This window comes from Phocoena phocoena, chromosome 4 (assembly GCF_963924675.1).
Source record: "Phocoena phocoena chromosome 4, mPhoPho1.1, whole genome shotgun sequence".
Lineage (NCBI taxonomy): Eukaryota > Metazoa > Chordata > Mammalia > Artiodactyla > Phocoenidae > Phocoena > Phocoena phocoena.
In genome coordinates, this window is record NC_089222.1 from 78,691,353 (window position 1) to 78,713,068 (window position 21,716).

At 36.7% G+C, this 21,716-nt stretch overlaps 1 protein-coding gene across 1 annotated transcript in view; it reads right to left on the reverse strand.

The window, feature by feature from the left end:
• Window positions 1-21,716, reverse strand: part of EAF2 (ELL associated factor 2) — a 63,390-nt gene that overhangs the window by 8,519 nt on the left and 33,155 nt on the right. Inside the window, exon 5 of the mRNA XM_065876546.1 lies at window positions 6,321-6,581. Coding sequence (XP_065732618.1) covers window positions 6,321-6,581 — 261 coding nt within the window. The remainder of the gene's footprint in view (window positions 1-6,320; window positions 6,582-21,716) is intronic.

Here is a 21,716-nt window from a genome sequence, read left to right on the forward strand (position 1 = left end):
GAAAAAGTTAACTACATGAAAAGAAAGAACTATTTCTAACTGAATGGACAGTATGGGTAGAGTCCCTGAGGTAGGCAAAAGTATTTGAGTATGGTGACAAAAAGAAGGAAAATGTTGCTAGAACAGAAAGGGCAAGACTCTTATGTTAAAATGTTTTGTCTCTATCCTAAAAGAAATTATAAGCTATTGTAAAGTTAAAGTAGGAGAGACAAATAATACTTGAATTATGAAAAGATCAATATGGCCGCAATGTACTTAGTAGATCAAAAATGGGTTTGAGTAGATAAGTGGTGAACCAGTTAGGAAGTCATTGCATTGTTAAAGCAAGAAATAATGGTAAGTTTAACTAGAGTGACAGTGGTGGAGATGCAGAAAAGTAGATGAATTTGAGATTAAGGAGGTAATATAAACAGGACTTGGTGAAGGTGAAGGATTGACTATACTGTAAAGAGGGAGAGAAACTCAACCCTAGAATACAATCACTTCTGGTTTGCATAATTAGATGACTCCTGCCTTTCACTAGGAAGAAACATAGTGAAAGATTATAAATTGGTTTTGGACAAGGTGAATTTGAAATGCCTTTTAATACGAGATGTGTTGGACTTATGTGTCTAGAGCTCAGAGGTGTGGGTCAGAGATGCAAATTTACAAGTTATCTATATATAAGTATTGACTGCAACAGAAATATGGAGATTATCTGTGGAAAGAATATAGAATAAAACAAAAAAAGGACCTAGAATTCAGCCTTGCAGAACCCCAGCCCTAATGACTGAGTAAAAGATTATAAACTAGCAAAGAAGAGTCAGAAAAGTATCTACAAAGGTAGGAGAAAAGCCAATAGGACATTATGTTACAGAGTCAAAAGGAAATGAATAATTCAATAAGAAGGTAATGGTTGAGATGGCAGAGAGGAGAAGCAAGAAGAACTACAATTCTGCAGCCTGTGGAACGAAAACCACATTCACAGAAAGATAGACAAAATGAAAACGAAGAGGACTATGTACCAGATAAAGGAACAAGATAAAACCCCAGAAAAACAACTAAATGAAATGGAGATAGGTAACCTTCCAGAAAAAGAATTCAGAATAATGATACTGAAGATGATCTAGAATCTTGGAAAAAGAATGGAGGCAAAGATCAAGAAGATGCAAGAAATGTTTAACAAAGACCTAGAAGAATTAAAGAACAAGCACCTAGAAAAATTAAAGAACAAATAAACAGAGATGAACAATACTATAACTGAAATGAAAAATCCACTAGAAGGAATCAATAGCAGAATAACTGAGGCAGAAGAATGGATAAGTGACCTGGAAGACAAAATGGTGGAATTCACAGCTGTGGAACAAAATAAAGAAAAAAGAATGAAAAGAAATGAATACAGCCTAAGAGACTTCTGGGACAACATTAAATGCAACAACATTCACATTATAGGGGTCCCAGAAGGAGACAAGAGAGAGAAGGAACTCAAGAAAATATCTCAAGAGATTATAGTTGAAAAATTCCCTAACATGGGAAAGGAAATAGCAACCCAAGTCCAGGAAGTGCAGAGAGTCCCAGGCAGGATAAATCCAAGGAGAAACACACCGAGACACAGAGTAATAAAAATGACAAAAATTAAAGACAAAGAAAAATTATTGAAAGCAACAAGGGAAAAACTACAATAACATACAAGGGAACTCCCATAAGGTTAACAAGTGACTTCTCAGCAGAAACTCTACTAGCTAGAAGGGAGTGGCATGATATATTTAAAGTGATGAAAGGAAAGAACCTACAACCAAGATTACTTTACCAGGCAAGGATCTCATTCAGATTCGCCACAGAAATCAAAAGGTTTATAGACAAGCAAACACTAACAGAATTCAGCACCACCAAACCAGCTCTACAACAAATGCTAAAGGAATTTTTCTAAGTGGGAAACACAAGAAAAGGATGTACAAAAACAAGCCCATAACCATGAAGAAAATGGTAATAGGAACATACATATCGATAATTACCTTTAACGTGAATGGATTAAATGCTCCAACCAAAAGACACAGGCTTGCTGAATGGATATGAAAACAAGACCTGTATATATACTGTCTACAAGAGACACACTTCAGACCTAGGGACACATACAGACTGAAAGTGAGGGGACGGAAAAAGATATTCCACGCAAATGGAAATCAAAAGAAAGGTGTAGTAGCAATACTCATATCAGATAAAATAGACTTTAAAATAAACAATGTTACAAGAGACAAGGAAGGACACTACATAATGATCAAGGGATTAATCCAAGAAGAAGATATAACAATTATAAATATATATACACCCAACATAGGAGCACCTCAATACATATGGCAACTGCTAACGGCTATAAAAGAGGAAATCAACAATAACACAATAATAGTGGGAGACTTTAACACCTCACTTACACCAATGGACAGATACTCCAGACAGAAAATTAATAAGGAAACACAAGCTTTATGACACAATAGACCAGATAGATTTAATTGATATTTATAGGACATTCCATCCAAAAACAGCAGATTATACTTTCTTCTCAAGTGCACATGGAACATTCTCCAGGATAGATCACATCTTGGGTCAAAAGTCAAGCCTCAGTAAATTTAAGAAAATTGAAATGATAACAAAGCACCTTTTCTGACCACAATGCTATGAGATTAGAAATCAATCACAGGGAAAAAAATGTAAAAAACACAAACTCATGGAGGCTAAACAATACGTTACTAAATAACCAACAGATCACTGAAGAAATCAAAGAGGAGGGCTTCCCTGGTGGCGCAACGGTTGAGAGTCTGCCTGCCGATGCGGGGGACGCGGGTTCGTGCCCCGGTCCGGGAGGACCCCGCATGCTGTGGGGCGGCTGGGCCCGTGGGACATGGCCACTGGGCCTGCACATCCGGAGCCTGTGCTCTGTGGCGGAGGAGGCCACAGCAGTGAGAGGCCCGCATCCCGCAAAAAAGAAAAAAAAAAAAAAAAGAGGAAATCAAAACATATCTAGAGACAAATAACAATGAAAACACGATGATCCAAAACCTATGGGATGCAGCAAAAGCAGTTCTAAGAGGGAAGTTTATAGCAATACAATCCTACCTCAAGAAACAAGAAAAACCTCAAATAAACAATCTAACCTTACACTTAAAGGAACTAGAGAAAGAAGAACAAACAAAACCCAAAGTTAGTAGAAGGAAATATACCATAAAGATCAGAGCAGAAATAAATGAAATAGAAACAAAGAAAACAATAGCAAAGATCAATGAAACTAAAAGCTGGTTTTTGAAAAGATAAACAAAACTGATAAACCTTTAGCCAGACTCATCAAGAAAAAGAGGGAGAGGACTCAAATCAATATAATTAGAAATAAAAAAGGAGAAGTTACAATGGACACCACAGAAATACAAAGCATCATAAGAGACTACTACAAGCAACTCTATGCCAATAAAATGGACAACCTGGAAGAAATGGACAACTTCCTAGAAAGGTATAACCTTCCTAGACTGAACTAGGAAGAAACAGAAACTATGAACAGACCAATCACAAGTAATGAAATTGAAACTGTGATTAAAAATCTTCCAACAGACAAAAGTCCAGGACCAGATGGTTTCACAGGTGAATTCTATCAAACATTTAGAGAAGAGCTAACACCCATCCTTCTCAAACTTCCAAAAAATTTGCAGAGGAAGGAACACTCCCAAATTCATTCTACGAGGCCACCATCACCCTGACACCAAAAACAGGCAAAGATACTACAAAAAAAGAAAATTACAGACCAATATCACTGATGAATATAGACGCAATAATCCTCAACAAAATACTAGCAAACAGAATCCAACAACACATTAAAAGGATCATACACCATGATCAAGTGTGGTTTATCCCAGGGATGCAAGGATTCTTCAATATATGCAAATCAATCAATGTGATACACCATATTAACAAATTGAATAATAAAAACCATATGATCATCTCAGTAGATGCAGAAAAAGCTTTTGACAAAATTCAACACCCATTTATGATAAAAACTCTCCAGAAAGTGGGCATAGAGGGAACGTACCTCAACATAATAAAGGCCGCAGACAACAAACCCACAGCAAACATCATTCTCAATGGTGAAAAAACTGAAAGCATTTCCTCTCAGATAGGAACAAGACAAGGATGTTCACTCTCACCACTATTATTCAACATAGTTTTGGAAGTCCTACCCACTGCAATCAGAGAAGGAAAAGAAATAAAAGGAACACAAACTGGAAAAGAAGAAGTAAAACTGTCACTGTTTGCAGATGACATGATACTATACATAGAGAATCTTAAAGATGCCACCAGAAAACTACTAGAACTAATCAATGAATTTGGTAAAGTTGCAGGATACAAAATTAATGCACAGAAATCTCTGGCATTCCTATACACTAATGATGAAAAAGCTGAAAGAGAAATTAAGGAAACACTCCCATTTACCACTGCATCAAAAAGAATAAAATACATAGGAATAAACCTACCTAAGGGGGTAAAAGACCTGTACGCAGAAAACTATAAGACACTGATGAAAGCAATCAAAGATGACACAAGCAGATGGAGAGATATACCATATTCTTGGATTAGAAGAATCAATATTATGAAAATGACTATACTACCCAAAGCAATCTACAGATTCAGTGCAATCCCTATCAAATTACCAGTGGCATTCTTTACAGAACTAGAACAAAAAATCTTAAAATCTGTATGGAGACACAAAAGACCCCAAATAGCCAAAGCAGTCTTGAGGGAAAAAAACAGAGCTGGAGGAATCAGACTCCCTGACTTCAGACTATACTACAGTAATCAAGACAACATGGTACTGGCACAAAAACAGGAATATAGATCAATGGAACAGGATAGAAAGCCCAGAGATAAACCCATGCACCTATGGTCAACTAATCTATGACAAAGGAGGCAAGGTTATACAATAGAGAAAAGACAGTCTCTTCAATAAGTGGTGCTGGGAAAACTGGGCAACTGCATGTAAAAGAATGAAATTAGAACACTCCCTAATACTATACACAAAAATAAACTCAAAATGGATTAAAGACCTAAATGTAAGACTGGACACTCTAAAACTCTTAGAGGAAAACACAGGCAGAACACTCTTTGATATAAATCACAGCAAGACCTTTTTTGACCCACCTCCTAAAGTAATGGAAATAAAAAGAAAAATAAATACATGGGACCTAATGAAACTTAAAAGCTTTTGCACAGCAAAGGAAACTATAAACAAAACGAAAAGACAACCCTCAGAATGGGAGAAAATATTTGCAAACGAATCAACGGACAAAGGATTAATCTCCAAAATACATAAACAGCTCATGCAGCTCAATATTAAAAAAACAAACAATCCAATAAAAAAAAATGTGCAGAAGACCTAAATAGACATTTCTCCAAAGAAGACATACAGATGGCCAAGAGGCACATGAAAAGCTGCTCAACATCACTAACTATCAGAGAAATGCAAATCAAAACTACAATGAGATATCACCTCACACCGGTTAGAATGGGCATCATCAGAAAATCTACAAACAGCAAATGCTGGAGAGGGTGTGGAGAAAAGGGAACCCTCTTGCACTGTTGGTGGGAATGTAAATTGATACAGCCACTACGGAGAACAGTATGGAGGTTCCTTAAAAAACTAAAAATAGAATAACCATATGATCCAGCAATCCCACTACTGGGCATATACCCAGAGAAAACCATAATTCAAAAAGACGTATGTACCCCAATGTTCATTGCAGTACTATTTACAATAGCCAGGTCATGGAAGCAACCTAAATGCCCACTGACAGATGAATGGATAAAGAAGATGTGGTACATATATACAATAGAATATTACTCAGTCATAAAAAGGAACGAAATTGGGTCATTTGTAGAGACGTGGATGGAACTAGAGATTGTCATACAGAGTGCAGTAAGTCAGAAAGAGAAAAACAAATATCGTATATTAATGCATATATGTGGAATCTAGAAAAATGGTACAGATGAACCGGTTTGCAAGGCAGAAATAGACACAGATTTAGAGAACAAACATGGACACCGAGGGGAGGAAGTGGGGTGGGGTGGTGCTGGTGGGATGAATTGGGAGATTGGGATTGACATATATACAGATATGTAAAAAACAGATAAGTAATAAGAACCTACTGTATAAAAATTAAATTAAAAAAAGAAGGTAATGGGTAATACTGTCAAATGAATAAAAAAGAAGTCTTTCTCTGTATGCAAATTTTAGACCATAATCAGTATGGCTCCACTGTAAATTCTTACTTTTCCAATTACACATGCTTATGTATACTTACTTAAAGTATTCATCAGGAGGCCATTGCTGTCATGATGTTTATTATGACCAGCCACTATCTCAGGAATCCTGCACTGTGGCATGGTAGACATGGTAGGATGTTCTGAGACATAATTCCCTGGATCAGAAGGAGAGGATCTGCACTCTTCATCTTCTGAATCACTAGAACTATCCTTACTGCTTGAAGATGATGAACTTTTGGAATCTGATGAACTATCACAACTACTCATCTGGTCCATTAGACTAGCTTCTGCCTTCAGTTCTGAAAATAAAACAGAAGTTAATAGTGTAAATAAATATTAACTATAAATATTAAATAAATATAATAAAATTTGAATGTATCAGTTTCTAACAAACTTGATGGGGAATAAATAAGACTAAACGTACATTTACAGATTTAAAGCATTTTATTTAAAAAGCTCCTCTACTAGTAGAAAATGAAAAGTAAAATCCCTCTTCTTACCCCCTCTTCAAGTTCCTTTAATCCTACTCTCCAGGAAAAATCACTCCTAACACTTTCTTGTGACCAAATATGTTTTAAAATTCTGCTTGGAAACTGGCATTTTAGATTTTGACACCAACTCACTTACTGTTAGAGCTCGAGTGTGGTCTTTGTTACTAACCAACCAAGAGTTTAAAAAAAAATGTCAGGTCTTCCCTGGTGGTGCAATGGTTAGAATCCGCCTGCCAATGCAGGGGACACGGGTTCAAGCCCTGGTCCAGGAAGAACCCACATGCCGTGGAGCAACTAAGCCCGTGCGCCCCAACTACTAAGCCTGCTCTCTAGATGCTGCAAGTCACAACTACTGAGCCCGCGTGCCACAACTACTGAAGTCTGTGCACCACAACAAGAGAAGTCACCGCAATGAGCAGCCTGTGCACTGCAATGAAGAGTAGCCCCTGCCCGCCCCAACTAGAGAAAGCTTGCGTGGAGCAGCAAAGACTCAATGCAGCCAAAATAAATAAATTAATTAATTAATCTTTTTTAAAAGTCAACTTTTCTAGCAAAAATTGCATCCCCGAACCCAAACCTTTCTTTCCCAGCTCTTCTCTGGTAGTCTTTCTTTCTCCCTGTCCTATGTCTGGACAACATATACATATAGTTCTCAGACACCCCAAAAAGTAAAATAAAAAGCTCCTCTGCTATCAAGCTGAGCTATATTCAATGTTGGGATTATGAAAAATAAAAGACATAGGCAATATCTAAACTTAAATACTATATTTACTTATGCCACTATACTTAATTACCCATGTAACTCAAATAAAATACAAAAAAGAATGTGAACGTTTTAAATTGTAAAAATTGAAATCTGTTTTGTTAGAAACCGTCCTCCAATTCTTTTCTTATTCCCCCAATACATGTAATGCAACACAATACATAGAGGTGAATTTTTTCAGCTTTATGAGGTATAATTGGCAAAAAACTTGCACATATAAAAAGTGTACAACATGATGCTTTGATATACATATACATTGTGAAATGATTACCATAATCAAGTTAATTAACACATAATCTCACATAGTTGCCATTTTGTGTGTGTGTGTTTGTGTACTGTGGGAGAAACACTTGTCTTGACTAGCCTGCTGTTGTTGGATAGCCCTTTCAATCTGGGAGAAGAATAAGCTATCTGAGACGCCTTCTGTAACTAAGCTGGAGTCAGGACATGCTGGGCCTGAATTGTCATCTTCTGAAGGAGGAGGTTACAAGATGCCCTGAATATGCTGTTCTTCTAGTGCTTCCTTGGGCCCCTAACCAGATTACCTTCCTCTTTCCATCTTTCAGATTTCTCCTTTGATTGTCTTTTGCATTATTTCCAGGGTTTATAGTTTTACTTAGTGGGGAGAAGCAGAAATAGATAAGTCTATGTCATCTTGTTTTGTTCCACAATACATTTTAAGAGACTGATCTTACACAGAATATGTTCTCTATCAAAAAAAAATAATTTAAAATTTATAAATGGAACCTAGATAATATTCAAGTAGTTGAGAACTAAACACACTTCTAAGAAACCCATGGGTCAAATACGAAATCAAAAAGATTTCAGAAAATACGTCTAATTGAATGAAAATAAAAACACAACTTATCAAAATCTGTGGAATACAACTAAAGCACAGCTTGGAGAGAAATTTGAAACATTAAATGATTATACTGGGGGGAAAAAGGAGGTCTCAATTAAATGAACTAAGCTGTACCTTAAGAAGTTAGAGAAAGAAGAGCAAATTAAAACTAAAGTAAGCAGAAGGAAAAAAATAGCAAAAGCACAAAACAAGAAAGACAACAGAAAAAAAGTGAAAATAAATGAAACATAAATTGACTGCTTGAGATAAATAATGTTGATCAAACTCAACCAGGTTTATCAAGAAAAAAAGATACTAGATATAAATTACTAATATCCAGAGTGAAAGAGGTGACAGCACTACAGACCTTACAGCATTAAATGAATAGAAAGGAACACTGTGAACTACTTTATGTCCACAAACTCAATAAATTAGATGAAATGGATCAATTCCTTGAAAGGCACAAACTACTAAATTTCACTCAAGAAGAAACAGATAACCAGAATATCCATAAATCTTCTAAAAAAAAAGAGTTGTAGTTAAAACCCTCCCCACACCCTACACACAGATCTCTAGTGACAGATGACTTCACTAGTGAATTCTACCAGTTATTTAAGGAAGAAATAATGTCAGTTTGATACAAATGCTTCTGTATAATTAAAAAGGAAGAAATACTTTCCAATTCATTCCTTAGGGCCAGAATTACTGATACAAAATCCAACAAAGACATTACCAGAAAAAAAAATATCCCTTATGAACAGACACAAAATTTCTAAAGAAAATTTTACCAAATCAAATTTAATAATATATAACAGTGGTTTTCAACCAGCTATGATTTTGTCACCCAGGGAGACATCTGGCAATCTGGAGACATTTTTGGTTGCCACAACTGTTGGGGAATGGTGATACTAGCATCTAGTGGGTAGAAGCTAGAGATGCTGCTAAACATCCTACAATGCATAAGACAGCCCCTGACAAAGAACCATCCAACTCCAAGTGCCACTATTGCTGAGGTTAAGAAATGTCCTATATTAAAAGGACAATACATCATGATTAAGTGGGGTTTTCCAAGGAATACAAACTTTCAAAAATCAATCCATATAATTCACTATATTAAAAACTGAAAAATAAAAGCCATCTCAAAACAGCAGAAATTTCAGCAGTGATTCTTGATAAAAACTCAGCAAAATAGAAATATAAGTTAACCTTATGAAGGACATCTAGGAAAAGCTTACAGCTGAAATCATACATAATTGTAAGGGACTGAATATTTTCCCTCCAGCATCAGAAACAAGAGGTTTTCCACTTTGACCACCTCTAGTCAATGTTGTATTGAAGGTTCTAATTGGTGCAGTAAGTCATGAAAAAGAAATAAAAGCCATCCAGATTGGAAAGGAAGAGGTGAAATTGTCATTATTTACAGATAACGTGATTGTCTATGTAGAAAAGCTGATGGTATCTACAAAAAAGCTCTAGAATAGTGAGTTTAGCAAGGTTAAATACACAGGGACAATATACAAAAATCGGTTTTATTTCTATGTACTAGCAATGAGCAATTAAAAGTTAAAATCATATAAACAAGAGCATTTATAATAGCTTCCGAAAATTAAATAATTATTAAAAAATTAAATAATTATAGATAATTCTGACAAAATATTTGAAGGACCTATATGTTGAAAACCATAAAGCATTTCTGAGAGAAATTAAAGATCTAAATAAATGGAGAGAGATACTGTGTTCATGGGTCTCAATATTGAGAAGACTCAATATTGTTAAGATGCCAATTTTACCCAAATTGATCTATGGATTCAGTGCAATCCCAATAATAATTACAGAAATTGAGAAGCTAATTCTAAAATTCACGTGAAAATGGAAGAGTCCTAGAATACGTAAAACAACTTTGTAAGAGAAGAACAAAGTTGTAGGACTAAAATTTCCTGGTTTCAAGACTTATTATAAAGCTACAATTATCAAGACAATATGGTGTTGCCATAAAGATAAACAAATAGATCAACATATCAGAATAAAGAGTCCAGAAATAGACACACACAATATGGACAACTGATTTTTTTTTTTACAAAGGTGCAAATATATGAGGAAAGACAGTCTTTTCAACAAATCGTGCTGGAATAATTCAATATCCACATGCAAAAAAAAAAAACCTTTGATACATACCATGTACCATATACAAAAATTGACTCAAAATGAAGCATGGGCCTAAATGTAAAACTATAAAACTTCTAAAAGAAAATATGAAAGAAAACCTTTGTTACTATGATCTTGGTTTAGGCAAAAAATTTCAATATGACACCAAAAGGAGAATCCAGAAAAAAATGGATAAAATGCATGTATTCAAAATTAAAATCTTTGGCTCTTCAAATTACATTGTTAAGAGAATGAAAAAATACAATCCACAGACTGGGAGAAAATATTTGCAAGGCATGTATATGATGAAGAACTTGTATTCAAAATATATAAAGAATTCCTAAAAGTCTAATAAGAAAATAAATAATCCAATTTTTTAAATGGGTAAAAAGATTTTAATGACATTGTACCTGAAGAAAATATAATGATGGCAAATAAGGACATGAAAAGATACTCAACATCATTAGTCATTAAGGAAATGCAAACTAAAGTGACAATGAATATGATCCAACAATCCCACTCCTGGGCATATATCTGGACAAAACCATAATTCAAAAAGATACGAGCACCCCTATGTTCACAGCAGCACTATTTACAATAGCCAAGGCATGGAAACACCTATATGTCTATTGATAGATGAATGGGTAAAAAAGATGTGGTGTGTATACACACACACACACATATACACACAATGGAATACTACTCAGCTATGAAAAAGAATGAAATAATGCCATTTGCAGCAACATGGATGGACCTAGAGATTATCATAGTAAGTGAGGTAAGTCAGAAAGAGAAAGACAAATACCATATGGTATTACTTATATGTGGAATCTAAAACATGACACAAATGAACTTATCTATGAAACAAAAACAGACTCATATACACAGAGAACAGACTTGTGGTTGCCAAGGGGGAGAGGTGGTGGAGAGGGATGGGTTGGGAGTTCGGGATTACCAGATGCAAACTAGTATACACATTGGGTTGGCCAAAAAGTTCACTCAGGTTTTTCTGCTGAATCGCTTTGCTGTATACCAGAAACTAAAACAACATTGTAAATCAACTATACTTCAATAGAATAAATTTTAAAAAATTTATTTTTTAAAAAAAATTAAGCCACAATAAGATACCACTATACACCCCATTAAAACTGATACAAGCACTGATATAGATGTACACTGCTGGTAGGAATGTAAAATAGTACAACCACTTTGGAAAACATTTTGGCAGTTGCTTAAAAAGTTAAATACATACCTATCATACAATCCAGCTATTTCACTCCTACATATTTACTATGGAGAAAAGAAAACATTTGTCTTTTCAAAGACTTGTATGTTATGTTCATAGCAGCTTTATTTGTAAAAGCCAAAAACTGGAAACAACCCAAATGTCCATCTTCAGGTTGAGCAGATAAACAAATTCCTGTATATCCATAAAGTAGATTACTGCTCAGCAATAAAAAGGAATGAGCTATTGATACAACCTTCAATAATAGATGATTCTCACAATAATTATGTTTAGTGCAAAAATCTATGCAAAAAAGAGGACATACTATATGATTCCACTGATACAAATTTCTAGAAAAAGCAAACTAATGATAATGACATAAAGCAGATCAGTAGTTACCTGGGAATGGATAGGGTGGGAAGGAGTGGGAGAGGGATTACAAAGGAGGAGGAGGAAACTTTTTAGAGTGATAAATATGTTCATTACCCTGATTGTGGTTGTGGTTGTAATTTTAGGATGTACACATACGTCAAAACCTAGCAAACTTTACTTTAAACACATGAAAATTTAGTGTCACATACACATAGAAACACACCCGCACAAGTGATCCTACATGATTTCTGAGCCTGTGTAATTAAAAAGATAAAGTTTTGACCTCACTCCTCTGTATCCTTTCTCCCTTCCACTCTCCCTTTCTCGACACTTATTCTTGGAACCCAGCCACTATGTTGTGAGGAAGCCCAGGCCACCTGGAAAGGAAATGTGTAGCTTTTCCAGCTGACAACCCCCGAAGTCTCAGCCCAAAGCCAGCAACAACTGGCAGGTGTGAATAAGTGAGTCTTCAAATGATTCCAGCTGCTAGACCCCAAGTCAGTCCAGCTGACACCAGCTGTTCCTAGAACAGCTATGAACTATCCCTACTGAGCCCTACACAAATTGGAGATTTATGAGCAGAAAATATGTTGTCATTGTTTTAAGCCTGCCCAAGATTTTCCTTAAATTCCAAATATTTGGAAACCACAAAACATTCTTTTTTTTTTTTTGATCAAGAACTTTATTTTCCTGGTTGTAAAGGTGCACACATGCAGGTGCACACAATCACCAGTGCTGTTAAAAATTGTGGGACAGAATTAATCATAATTATTGAGTTTAAATGTCATTTATCAACTTATTAAAGTGCAAGCAAGCAGGGAAAATAAGCTAAAGACAAGTCTTCCGTTTTTTTATACATATATATTTTAAACATCTTTATTGGGGTATAATTGCTTTACAATGGTGTGTTAGTTTCTGCTTTATAACAAAGTGAATCAGTTATACATATACATATGTTCCCATATCTCTTCCCTCTTGCGTCTTCCTCCCTCCCACCATCCCTATCCCACCCCTCCACGCGGTCACAAAGCACTGAGCCGATATCCCTGTGCCATGTGGCTGCTTCCCACTAGCTATCTACCTTATGTTTGTTACTGTGTATATGTCCATGACTCTCTCTCGCCCTGTCACAGCTCACCCTTACCCCTCCCCATATCCTCAAGTCCGTTCTCCAGTAGGTCTGTGTCTTTATTCCTGTCTATTCCCTTTATAAGGGTTCTTCATGACATTTTCTTTTTTTTCTTAAATTCCATATATATGTGTTAGCATATGGTATTTGTCTTTTTCTTTTTGACTTACTTAACTCTGTATGACAGACTCTAGGTCTATCCACCTCATTACAAATAGCTCAATTTTGTTTCTTTTTATGACTGAGTAATATTCCATTGTATATATGTGCCACATCGTCTTTAACCATTCATCCGATGATGGGCACTTAGGTTGTTTCCATCTCCAGGCTATTGTAAATAGAGCTGCAATGAACATTTTGGTACATGACTCTTTTTGGATTTTGGTTTTCTCAGGGTATATGCCCAGTAGTGGGATTGCTGGGTCATATGGTAGTTCTATTTGTAGTTTTATAAGGAACCTCCATACTGTTCTCCATAGTGGCTGAACCAATTCACATTCCCACCAGCAGTGCAAGAGTGTCCCCTTTTCTCCACACCCTCTCCAGCATTTATTGTTTCTGGATTTTCTGATGATGGCCATTCTGACTGGTGTGAGATGATATCTCATTGTAGTTTTGATTTGCATTTCTCTAATGATTAATGATGTTGAGCATTCTTTCATGTGTTCGTTGGCAGTCTGTATATCTTCTTTGGAGAAATGTCTATTTAGGTCTTCGGCCCATTTATGGATTGGGTTGTTTGTTTTTTTGTTATTGAGCTGCATGAGCTGCTTGTAAATTCTGGAGACTAATCCTTTGTCAGTTGCTTCGTTTGCAAATATTTTCTCCCATTCTGAGGGTTGTCTTTTGGTCTTGTTTGTGGTTTCCTTTACTGTGCAAAAGCTTTGAAGTTTCATTAGGTCCCATTTGTTTATTTTTGTTTTTATTTCCATTACTCTAGGAGGTGGGTCAGAAAGGATCTTGCTGTGATTTATGTCATAGAGTGTTCTACCTATGTTTTCCTCTAAGAATTTGATAGTTTCTGGCCTTACATTTAGGTCTTTAATCCATTTTGAGTTTATTTTTGTGTATGGTGTTAGGGAGTGATCTAATCTCATACTTTTACATGTATCTGTCCAGTTTTCCCAGCACCACTTATCAAAGAGGCTGTCCTTTCTCCACTGTACATTCCTGCCACCTTTATCAAAGATAAGGTGACCATATGTGCATGGGTTTATCTCTGGGCTTTCTATCCTGTTCCATTGATCTTTCTTTCTGTTTTTGTGCCAGTACCATACTGTCTTGATTACTGTAGCTTTGTAGTATAGTCTGAAGTCAGGAAGCCTGATTCCTCCAGCTCCTTTTTTCGTTCTCAAGATTGCTTTGGCTATTCGGGGTCTTTTGTGTTTCCATACAAATTGCGAAATTTTTTGTTCTAGTTCTGTGAAAAATGCCAGTGGTAGTGTGATGGGGATTGCATTGAATCTGTAGATTGCTTTGGGTAGTAGAGTCATTTTCACAATGTTGATTCTTCCCATCCAAGAACATGGTATATCTCTTCATCTATTTGTATCATCTTTAATTTCTTTCATCAGTGTCTTATAATTTTCTGCATACAGGTCTTTCGTCTCCTTAGGTAGGTTTATTCCTAGATATTTTATTCTTTTTGTTGCAATGGTAAATGGGAGTGCTTTCTTGATTTCACTTTCAGATTTTTCATCATTAGTATATAGGAATGCCAGAGATTTCTGTGCATTAATTTTGTATCCTGCTACTTTACCAAATTCATTGATTAGCTCTAGTAGTTTTCTGGTAGCATCTTTAGGATCCTCTGTGTATAGTATCATGTCATCTGTAAACAGTGACAGCTTTACTTCTTCTTTTCCGATTTGGATTCCTTTTATTTCCTTTTCTTTTCTGATTGCTGTGGCTAAAACTTCCAAAACTATGTTGAATAAGAGTGGTGAGAGTGGGCAACCTTGTCTTATTCCTGATCTTAGTGGAAATGCTTTCAGTTTTTCACCATTGAGGATGATGTTTGCTGTGGGCTTGTCATATATGGCCTTTATTATGCCTACTTTCTGGAGGGTTTTTATCATAAATGGGTGTTGAATTTTGTCAAAAGCTTTCTCTGCATCTATTGAGATGATCATATGGTTTTTCTCCTTCAATTTGTTAATATGGTTTATCATATTGATAGATTTGCATATATTGAAGAATCCTTGCATTCCTGGAATAAACCCCACTTGATCATGGTGTATGATCCTTTTAATGTGCTGTTGGATTCTGTTTGCTAGTATTTTGCATCTACGTTCATCAGTGATATTGGCCTGTAGTTTTCTTTTCTTTCTTTGTGACATCCTTGTCTGGTTTTGGTATCAAGGTGATGGTGGCCTCGTAGAAGGAATTTGGGAGTGTTCCTCCCTCTGCTATACTTTGGAAGAGTTTCAGAAGGATAGGTGTTAGCTCTTCTCTAAATGTTTGATAGAATTCGCCTGTGAAGCCATCTGGTCCTGGGCTTTTGTTTGTTGGAAGATTTTTAATCACAGTTTCAATTCTCCTTTTTCGTTTCTAATTCTATTGATTTGAGTCTTCTCCCTTTTTTCTTGATGAGTCTGGCTAGCGGTTTATCTATTTTGTTTATCTTCTCAAAGAACCAGCTTTTCGTTTTATTGATCTTTGCTATTGTTTCCTTCATTTCTTTTTCATTTATTTCTGATCTGATTTTTATGATTTCTTTCCTTCTGCTAGCTTTGGGGTTTTTTTGTTCTTCTTTCTCTAATTGCTTGAGGTGCACGGTTAGGTTGTTTATTCGAGATGTTTCCTGTTTCTTAATTTGGGCTTGTATTGCTATAAACTTCCCCCTTAGAACTGCTGCATCCCATAGGTTTTGGGTCGTTGTGTCTCCATTGTCATTTGTTTCTAGGTATTTTTTGATTTCCTCTTTGATTTCTTCAGGGGTCACTTCATTATTAAGTAGTGTATTGTTTAGCCTCCATGTGTTTGTATTTTTTACAGATCTTTTCCTGTAATTGATATCTAGTCTCATGGCATTGTGGTCGGAAAAGATACTTGATACAATTTCAATTTTCTTAAATTTACCAAGGCTTGATTTGTGACCCAAGATATGATCTATCCTGGAGAATGTTCCATGAGCACTTGAGAAAAATGTGTATTCTGTTGTTTTTGAATGGAGTGTCCTATAAATATCAATTAAGTCCATCTTCTTTAATGTATCATTTAAAGCTTGTGTTTCCTTATTTATTTTCATTTTGGATGATCTGTCCATGGGTGAAAGTGGGGTGTTAAAGTCCCCTACTATGAATGTGTTACTGTCGATTTCCCCTTTTATGGCTGTTAGTATTTGCCTTATGTGTTGAGGTGCTCCTATGTTGGGTGCATAAATATGTACAATTGTTATATCTTCCTCTTGGATCGATCCCTTGATCATTATGTAGTGTCCTTCTTTGTCTCTTCTAATAGTCCTTATTTTAAAGTCTATTTTGTCTGATATGAGAATTGCTACTCCAGCTTTCTTTTGATTTCCATTTGCATGGAATATCTTTTTCCATCCCCTTACTTTCAGTCTGTATGTGTCTCTAGGTCTGAAGTGGTCTCTTGTAGACAGCATATATAAGGGTCTTGTTTTTGTATCCATTCAGCCAATCTGTGTCTTTTGGTGGGAGCATTTAGCCCATTTACATTTAAGGTAATTATCGATATGTATGTTCCTATTCCCATTTTCTACATTGTTTTGGGTTTGTTACTATAGGTCGTTTCCTTCTCTTGTGTTTCTTGTCTAGAGAAGTTCCTTTAGCATTTGTTGTAAAGCTGGTTCAGTGGTGCTGAACTCTCTCAGCTTTTGCTTGTCTGTACAGGTTTTAATTTCTCCATCAAATCTGAATGAGATCCTTGCTGGGTAGAGTAGTCTTGGTTGCAGGTTTTTCTCCTTCATCACTTTCAGTATGTCCTGCCACTCCCTTCTGGCTTGTAGGGTTTCTGCTGAGAGATCAGCTGTTAACCTTATAGGGATTCCCTTGTGTGTTATTTGTTGTTTTTCCCTTGCTGCTTTTAATATGCTTTCTTTGTATTTAATTTTTGACAGTTTGATTAATATGTGTCTTGGTGTATTTCTCCTTGGATTTATCCTGTATGGGACTCTCTGTGCTTCCTGGACTTGATTAACTATTTCCTTTCCCATATTAGGGAAGTTTTCAACTATAATCTCTTCAAATATTTTCTCAGTCCCTTTCTTTTTCTCTTCTTCTCCTGGAACCCCTATAATTCGAATGTTGGTGCATTTAATGTTGTCCCAGAGGTCTCTGAGTCTGTCCTCAGTTCTTTTCATTCTTTTTTCTTTATTCTGCTCTGCAGTAGTTATTTCCACTATTTTATCTTCCAGGTCACTTATCCATTCTTCTGCCTCAGTTATTCTGCTATTGATCCCATCTAGAGTACTTTTAATTTCATTTATTGTGTTGTTCATCGTTGCTTGTTTCATCTTTATTTCTTCTAGGTCCTTGTTAACTGTTTCTTGCATTTTGTCCATTCTACTTCCAAGATTTCGGATCATCCTTACTATCATTATTCTAAATTCTTTTTCAGGTAGACTGCCTATTTCCTCTTCATTTGTTAGGTCTGGTGGGTTTTTATCTTGCTCCTTTATCTGCTGTGTGTTTTTCTGTCTTCTCATTTTGGTTATCTTACTGTGTTTGGGGTCTCCTTTTTGCAGGCTGCAGGTTCGTAGTTCCCGCTGTTTTTGATGTCTGTCTCCAGTGACTAAGGTTGGATCAGTGGGTTGTGTAGGCTTCCTTGTGGAGGGGACTAGTGCCTGTGTTGTGGTGGATGAGGCTGGATCTTGTCTCTCTAGTGGGCAGGTTCACATCTGGTGGTGTGTTGTGGGGTGTCTGTGGCCTTATTATGCTTTTAGGCAGCCTCTCTGCTAATAGGTGGGTTTTTGTTCCTGTTTTGCTAGTTGTTTGGCATAGGTTATCCAGCACTGTAGGTTGCTGGTCGTTGAGTGAAGCTGGGTGCTGGTGTTAAGATGGAGGTCTCTGGGAGATTTTCACCATTTGATATTATGTGGAGCTGGGAGGTCTCTTGTTGACCAGTGTCCTGAAGTTGGCTCTCCTACCTCAGAGGCAGAGCCCTGACTCTTGGCTGGAGTACCAAGAGCCTTTCATCCACAGGCTCAGAATAAAAGGGAGAAAAAGTAGAGAGAATTAGTAGAAGTATGAAGAAAGAAAGAAAGAAAGAAAGGAGGGAAGGAAGGAAGGAAGGAAGAAAGAAAGAAAGAAGCAAAGAAGGAAAGAAGGCAAGAAGGAAGGAAGGAGGGAAAGAAGGAAAAAAGACAGAAAGAAGATACAGTAAAATAAAATAAAGTATAATAAAGTTATTGAATTAAAAAATACTTATTTAGAAAAAGAAAAAAAAAAAGGACGGATAGAACCTTAGGACAAATGTTGGAAGCAAAGCTATACAGATAAAATCTTACACAGAAGCAAATACATACACCCTCACAAAAAGAGGTAAAGGGGAAAAAATCATAAATCTTGCTCTCAGAGACCACGTCCTCAATTTGGAATGATTCGTTGTCTAAAGGAGGGAAGGAAGGAAGGAAGGAAGGAAGGAAGGAAGGAAGGAAGGAAGGAAAGAAAGAAAGAAAGAAAGAAAGAAGGTAAAGTTTAATAAAGTTATTAAAATTAATTATTAAGAAAAAATTTTTTTAAAAAAACCATGGACGGATAGAGCCCTAGGACAAATGGTGTAAGCAAAACTATACAGACAAGATCTCACACAGAAGCATACACATACACATTCACAAAAAGAGGAAAAGGGGAAAAAATCATAGATCTTGCTCTCGAAGCCCACCTCCTCAATTGGGGATGACTCGTTTTCTATTCATGTATTCCACAGATGCATGGTACATCAAGTTGATTGTGGAGCTTTAATCCGCTGTTTCTGAGGCTGCTGGGAGAGATTTCCCTTTCTCTTCTTTGTTCTCACAGCTCACAGGGGCTCAGCTTTGGATTTGGCCCTGCCTCTGCGTGTAGGTCGCTGGAGGGCGTCTGTTTTTTGCTCAGACAGGACGGGGTTAAAGGACCCGCTGATTCGGGGGCTCTGGCACACTCAGGCCGGCGGGGAGGGAGGGGGACTGCGTGCGGGGCAGGCCTGCAGCGGCAGAGGCTGACGTGACGTTGCACCAGCCTGAGGCGCGCCCTGCGTTCTTCCGGGGGAGTTGTCCCTGGATCCCAGGAACCTGCCAGCGGCGGGCTGCACAGGCTTCGCGGAAGAGGGGTGTAGATAGTGACCTGTGCTCGCACACAGGGCCCTTGGCGGCGGCAGCAGCAGCCTTAGCGTCTCCCCCCCGTCCCTGGGGTCCGTGGTTTTAGCCGCGGCTCGCGCCCGTCTCTGGGGTCCGCGCTTTTAGCCGCGGTCACGCCCGTCTCTGGGGTTCACGCTTTTAGCCGCGGCTTGCGCCCGTCTCTGGAGTTCCTTTAAGCAGCGCTCTTAAACCCCTCTCCTCGCGCACCAGGAAACAAAGAGGCAAGAAAAAGTCTCTTGCCTCTACGGCAGGTGCAGACTTTTCCCCACACTCCCTCCCGGCTAGCCGTGGTTCACTAACCCCTTCAGGCTATGTTCAAGCTGCCAACCCCAGTCCTCTCCCTGCGCTCCGACCGAAAACGCACAAAACATTCTTATAAATGACTTATTGTCTAAGAACTGAAATTACAAAAATTTTTAGAATTTAACTACCATGGAAGTGTTAGTCATTTACTAGATGCAGTGATACCTAGAAAGCTATTTATACTCTTAAATGCATACAAAAGATAAATTCGATATAGATGAACTAAGCATCCAATTATAAGAACAACACAGCAAACTCAAAGCAAGTCAAAGAAGGAAATATTTTTTTAAAGAGCATACATTAATGAAAGAGTAAAAAAAGGAAAAAGAAAATAACAATAAAAATTAAAATAATAGCTAATATTTGAATACTTCCTAGTGTCAGGAATTGCTTTAGGTACTTTATATATATTTATTGCATTTAATCCTCTCAATAATCCTAATTATTATCTCTATTTTAAAAATGAGAAAACATACACAGAGAGAATAAGAGGTTAAGTAAATTTCCCTAGGCCACCCAGCTGGTAAGTGATGGAGCTGGGATTTGAATGAGAGTAGTCTGACTCTGAAGATGTCATTCTTAGTCACCACATTTATTATGTCTCACCAAGACCAAAAGCTGGTTCACTGAAGCCTAATGAAATGTATCAAATTCTAGAAATATTGGTTAAGAAAAAGAGAGAAAGGGCATGAATAATCAGTGTTAGGAATAAAAATGTGCCATAACTACAGACATTGTAGAGATTTATATGGACAAATTATGCTAGTATTTTGAAAATGTGAATTAAACTAATAATTTTCAAGACAAATATGAATTACCAAAACTGAATGAAGAAAAAGACAAATATGAATTACCAAAACTGAATGACGAAATAGAAACTGAACAAACCTATCGTTATTAAAGAAATTTAGAAAAATCTACCACATACAAACTGTTTCAAGGAATAGCAAAGTATATAAGTCCTCTAGAGTACATTCAGACATGTGCATAGATAGACAGGAAAAGGAAGAGAATGTGTTGGAAAGGAAAGAAATGTCTGTAATTTTTTAAAAAACTGAAACCAAAGTGGTAAGCTGCAATTAAGGAGCCCACCTGCTGCAACTAAGGAGCCCATGTACCACAACTAAGGAGCCAGCAAGTTGCAAGTAAGGAGACCTGGAGCCACAACTAAGGAGCCCTCCTGTCACAACTAAGGAGCCCATGTGCTGCAACTAAGGAGCTGGTGAGCCGCAACTAAGGAGCCTGCCTGCCACAACTAAGACCCAGTGTAACTAAATAGATACATAAATATTAAAAATATATATAATATACGCAGAAATTAACATAGTTGCATTAGGGTGGTGAGATTATGAGTGGTTTCATATTAACATTGTTTTTACATTATATTGTCTTCTCAATAAATAATCATTATCTGAAAAATAACAAATTCATTGTAAAAATTCAAATAACAATTTGCACCACAGAAAGTGAAAGGTTCCTATAATCCAAACTCCCAAAGATAATGCTTACATTTTAGTATAATTCTTCCAAGTTCGTCTATGCATCTGCAACTATATACATTTTGTTTTCAGAAATGGTTCATACACACTCACACACATTGTATAATAAGTAAAAACATTTTTACTTAATAATATATTTGGATATCATTCTTTGTTACTAAAATGTGCACTAGCTCTTTTTTAATAGGGATGTATAGTATTGTAATCCCTTCTTTATGTGCACCTAGGATTTTTCCGTTTTTTCCTTAGTATAAAAAACGCCACATTGAGCAGTCTTATGTGACTGATATAGGTATACCTATGTAATTACGTATCTATCTGTACAAGTTTCACAATAAGAGAAATTTTAGACTTTCTAGGTA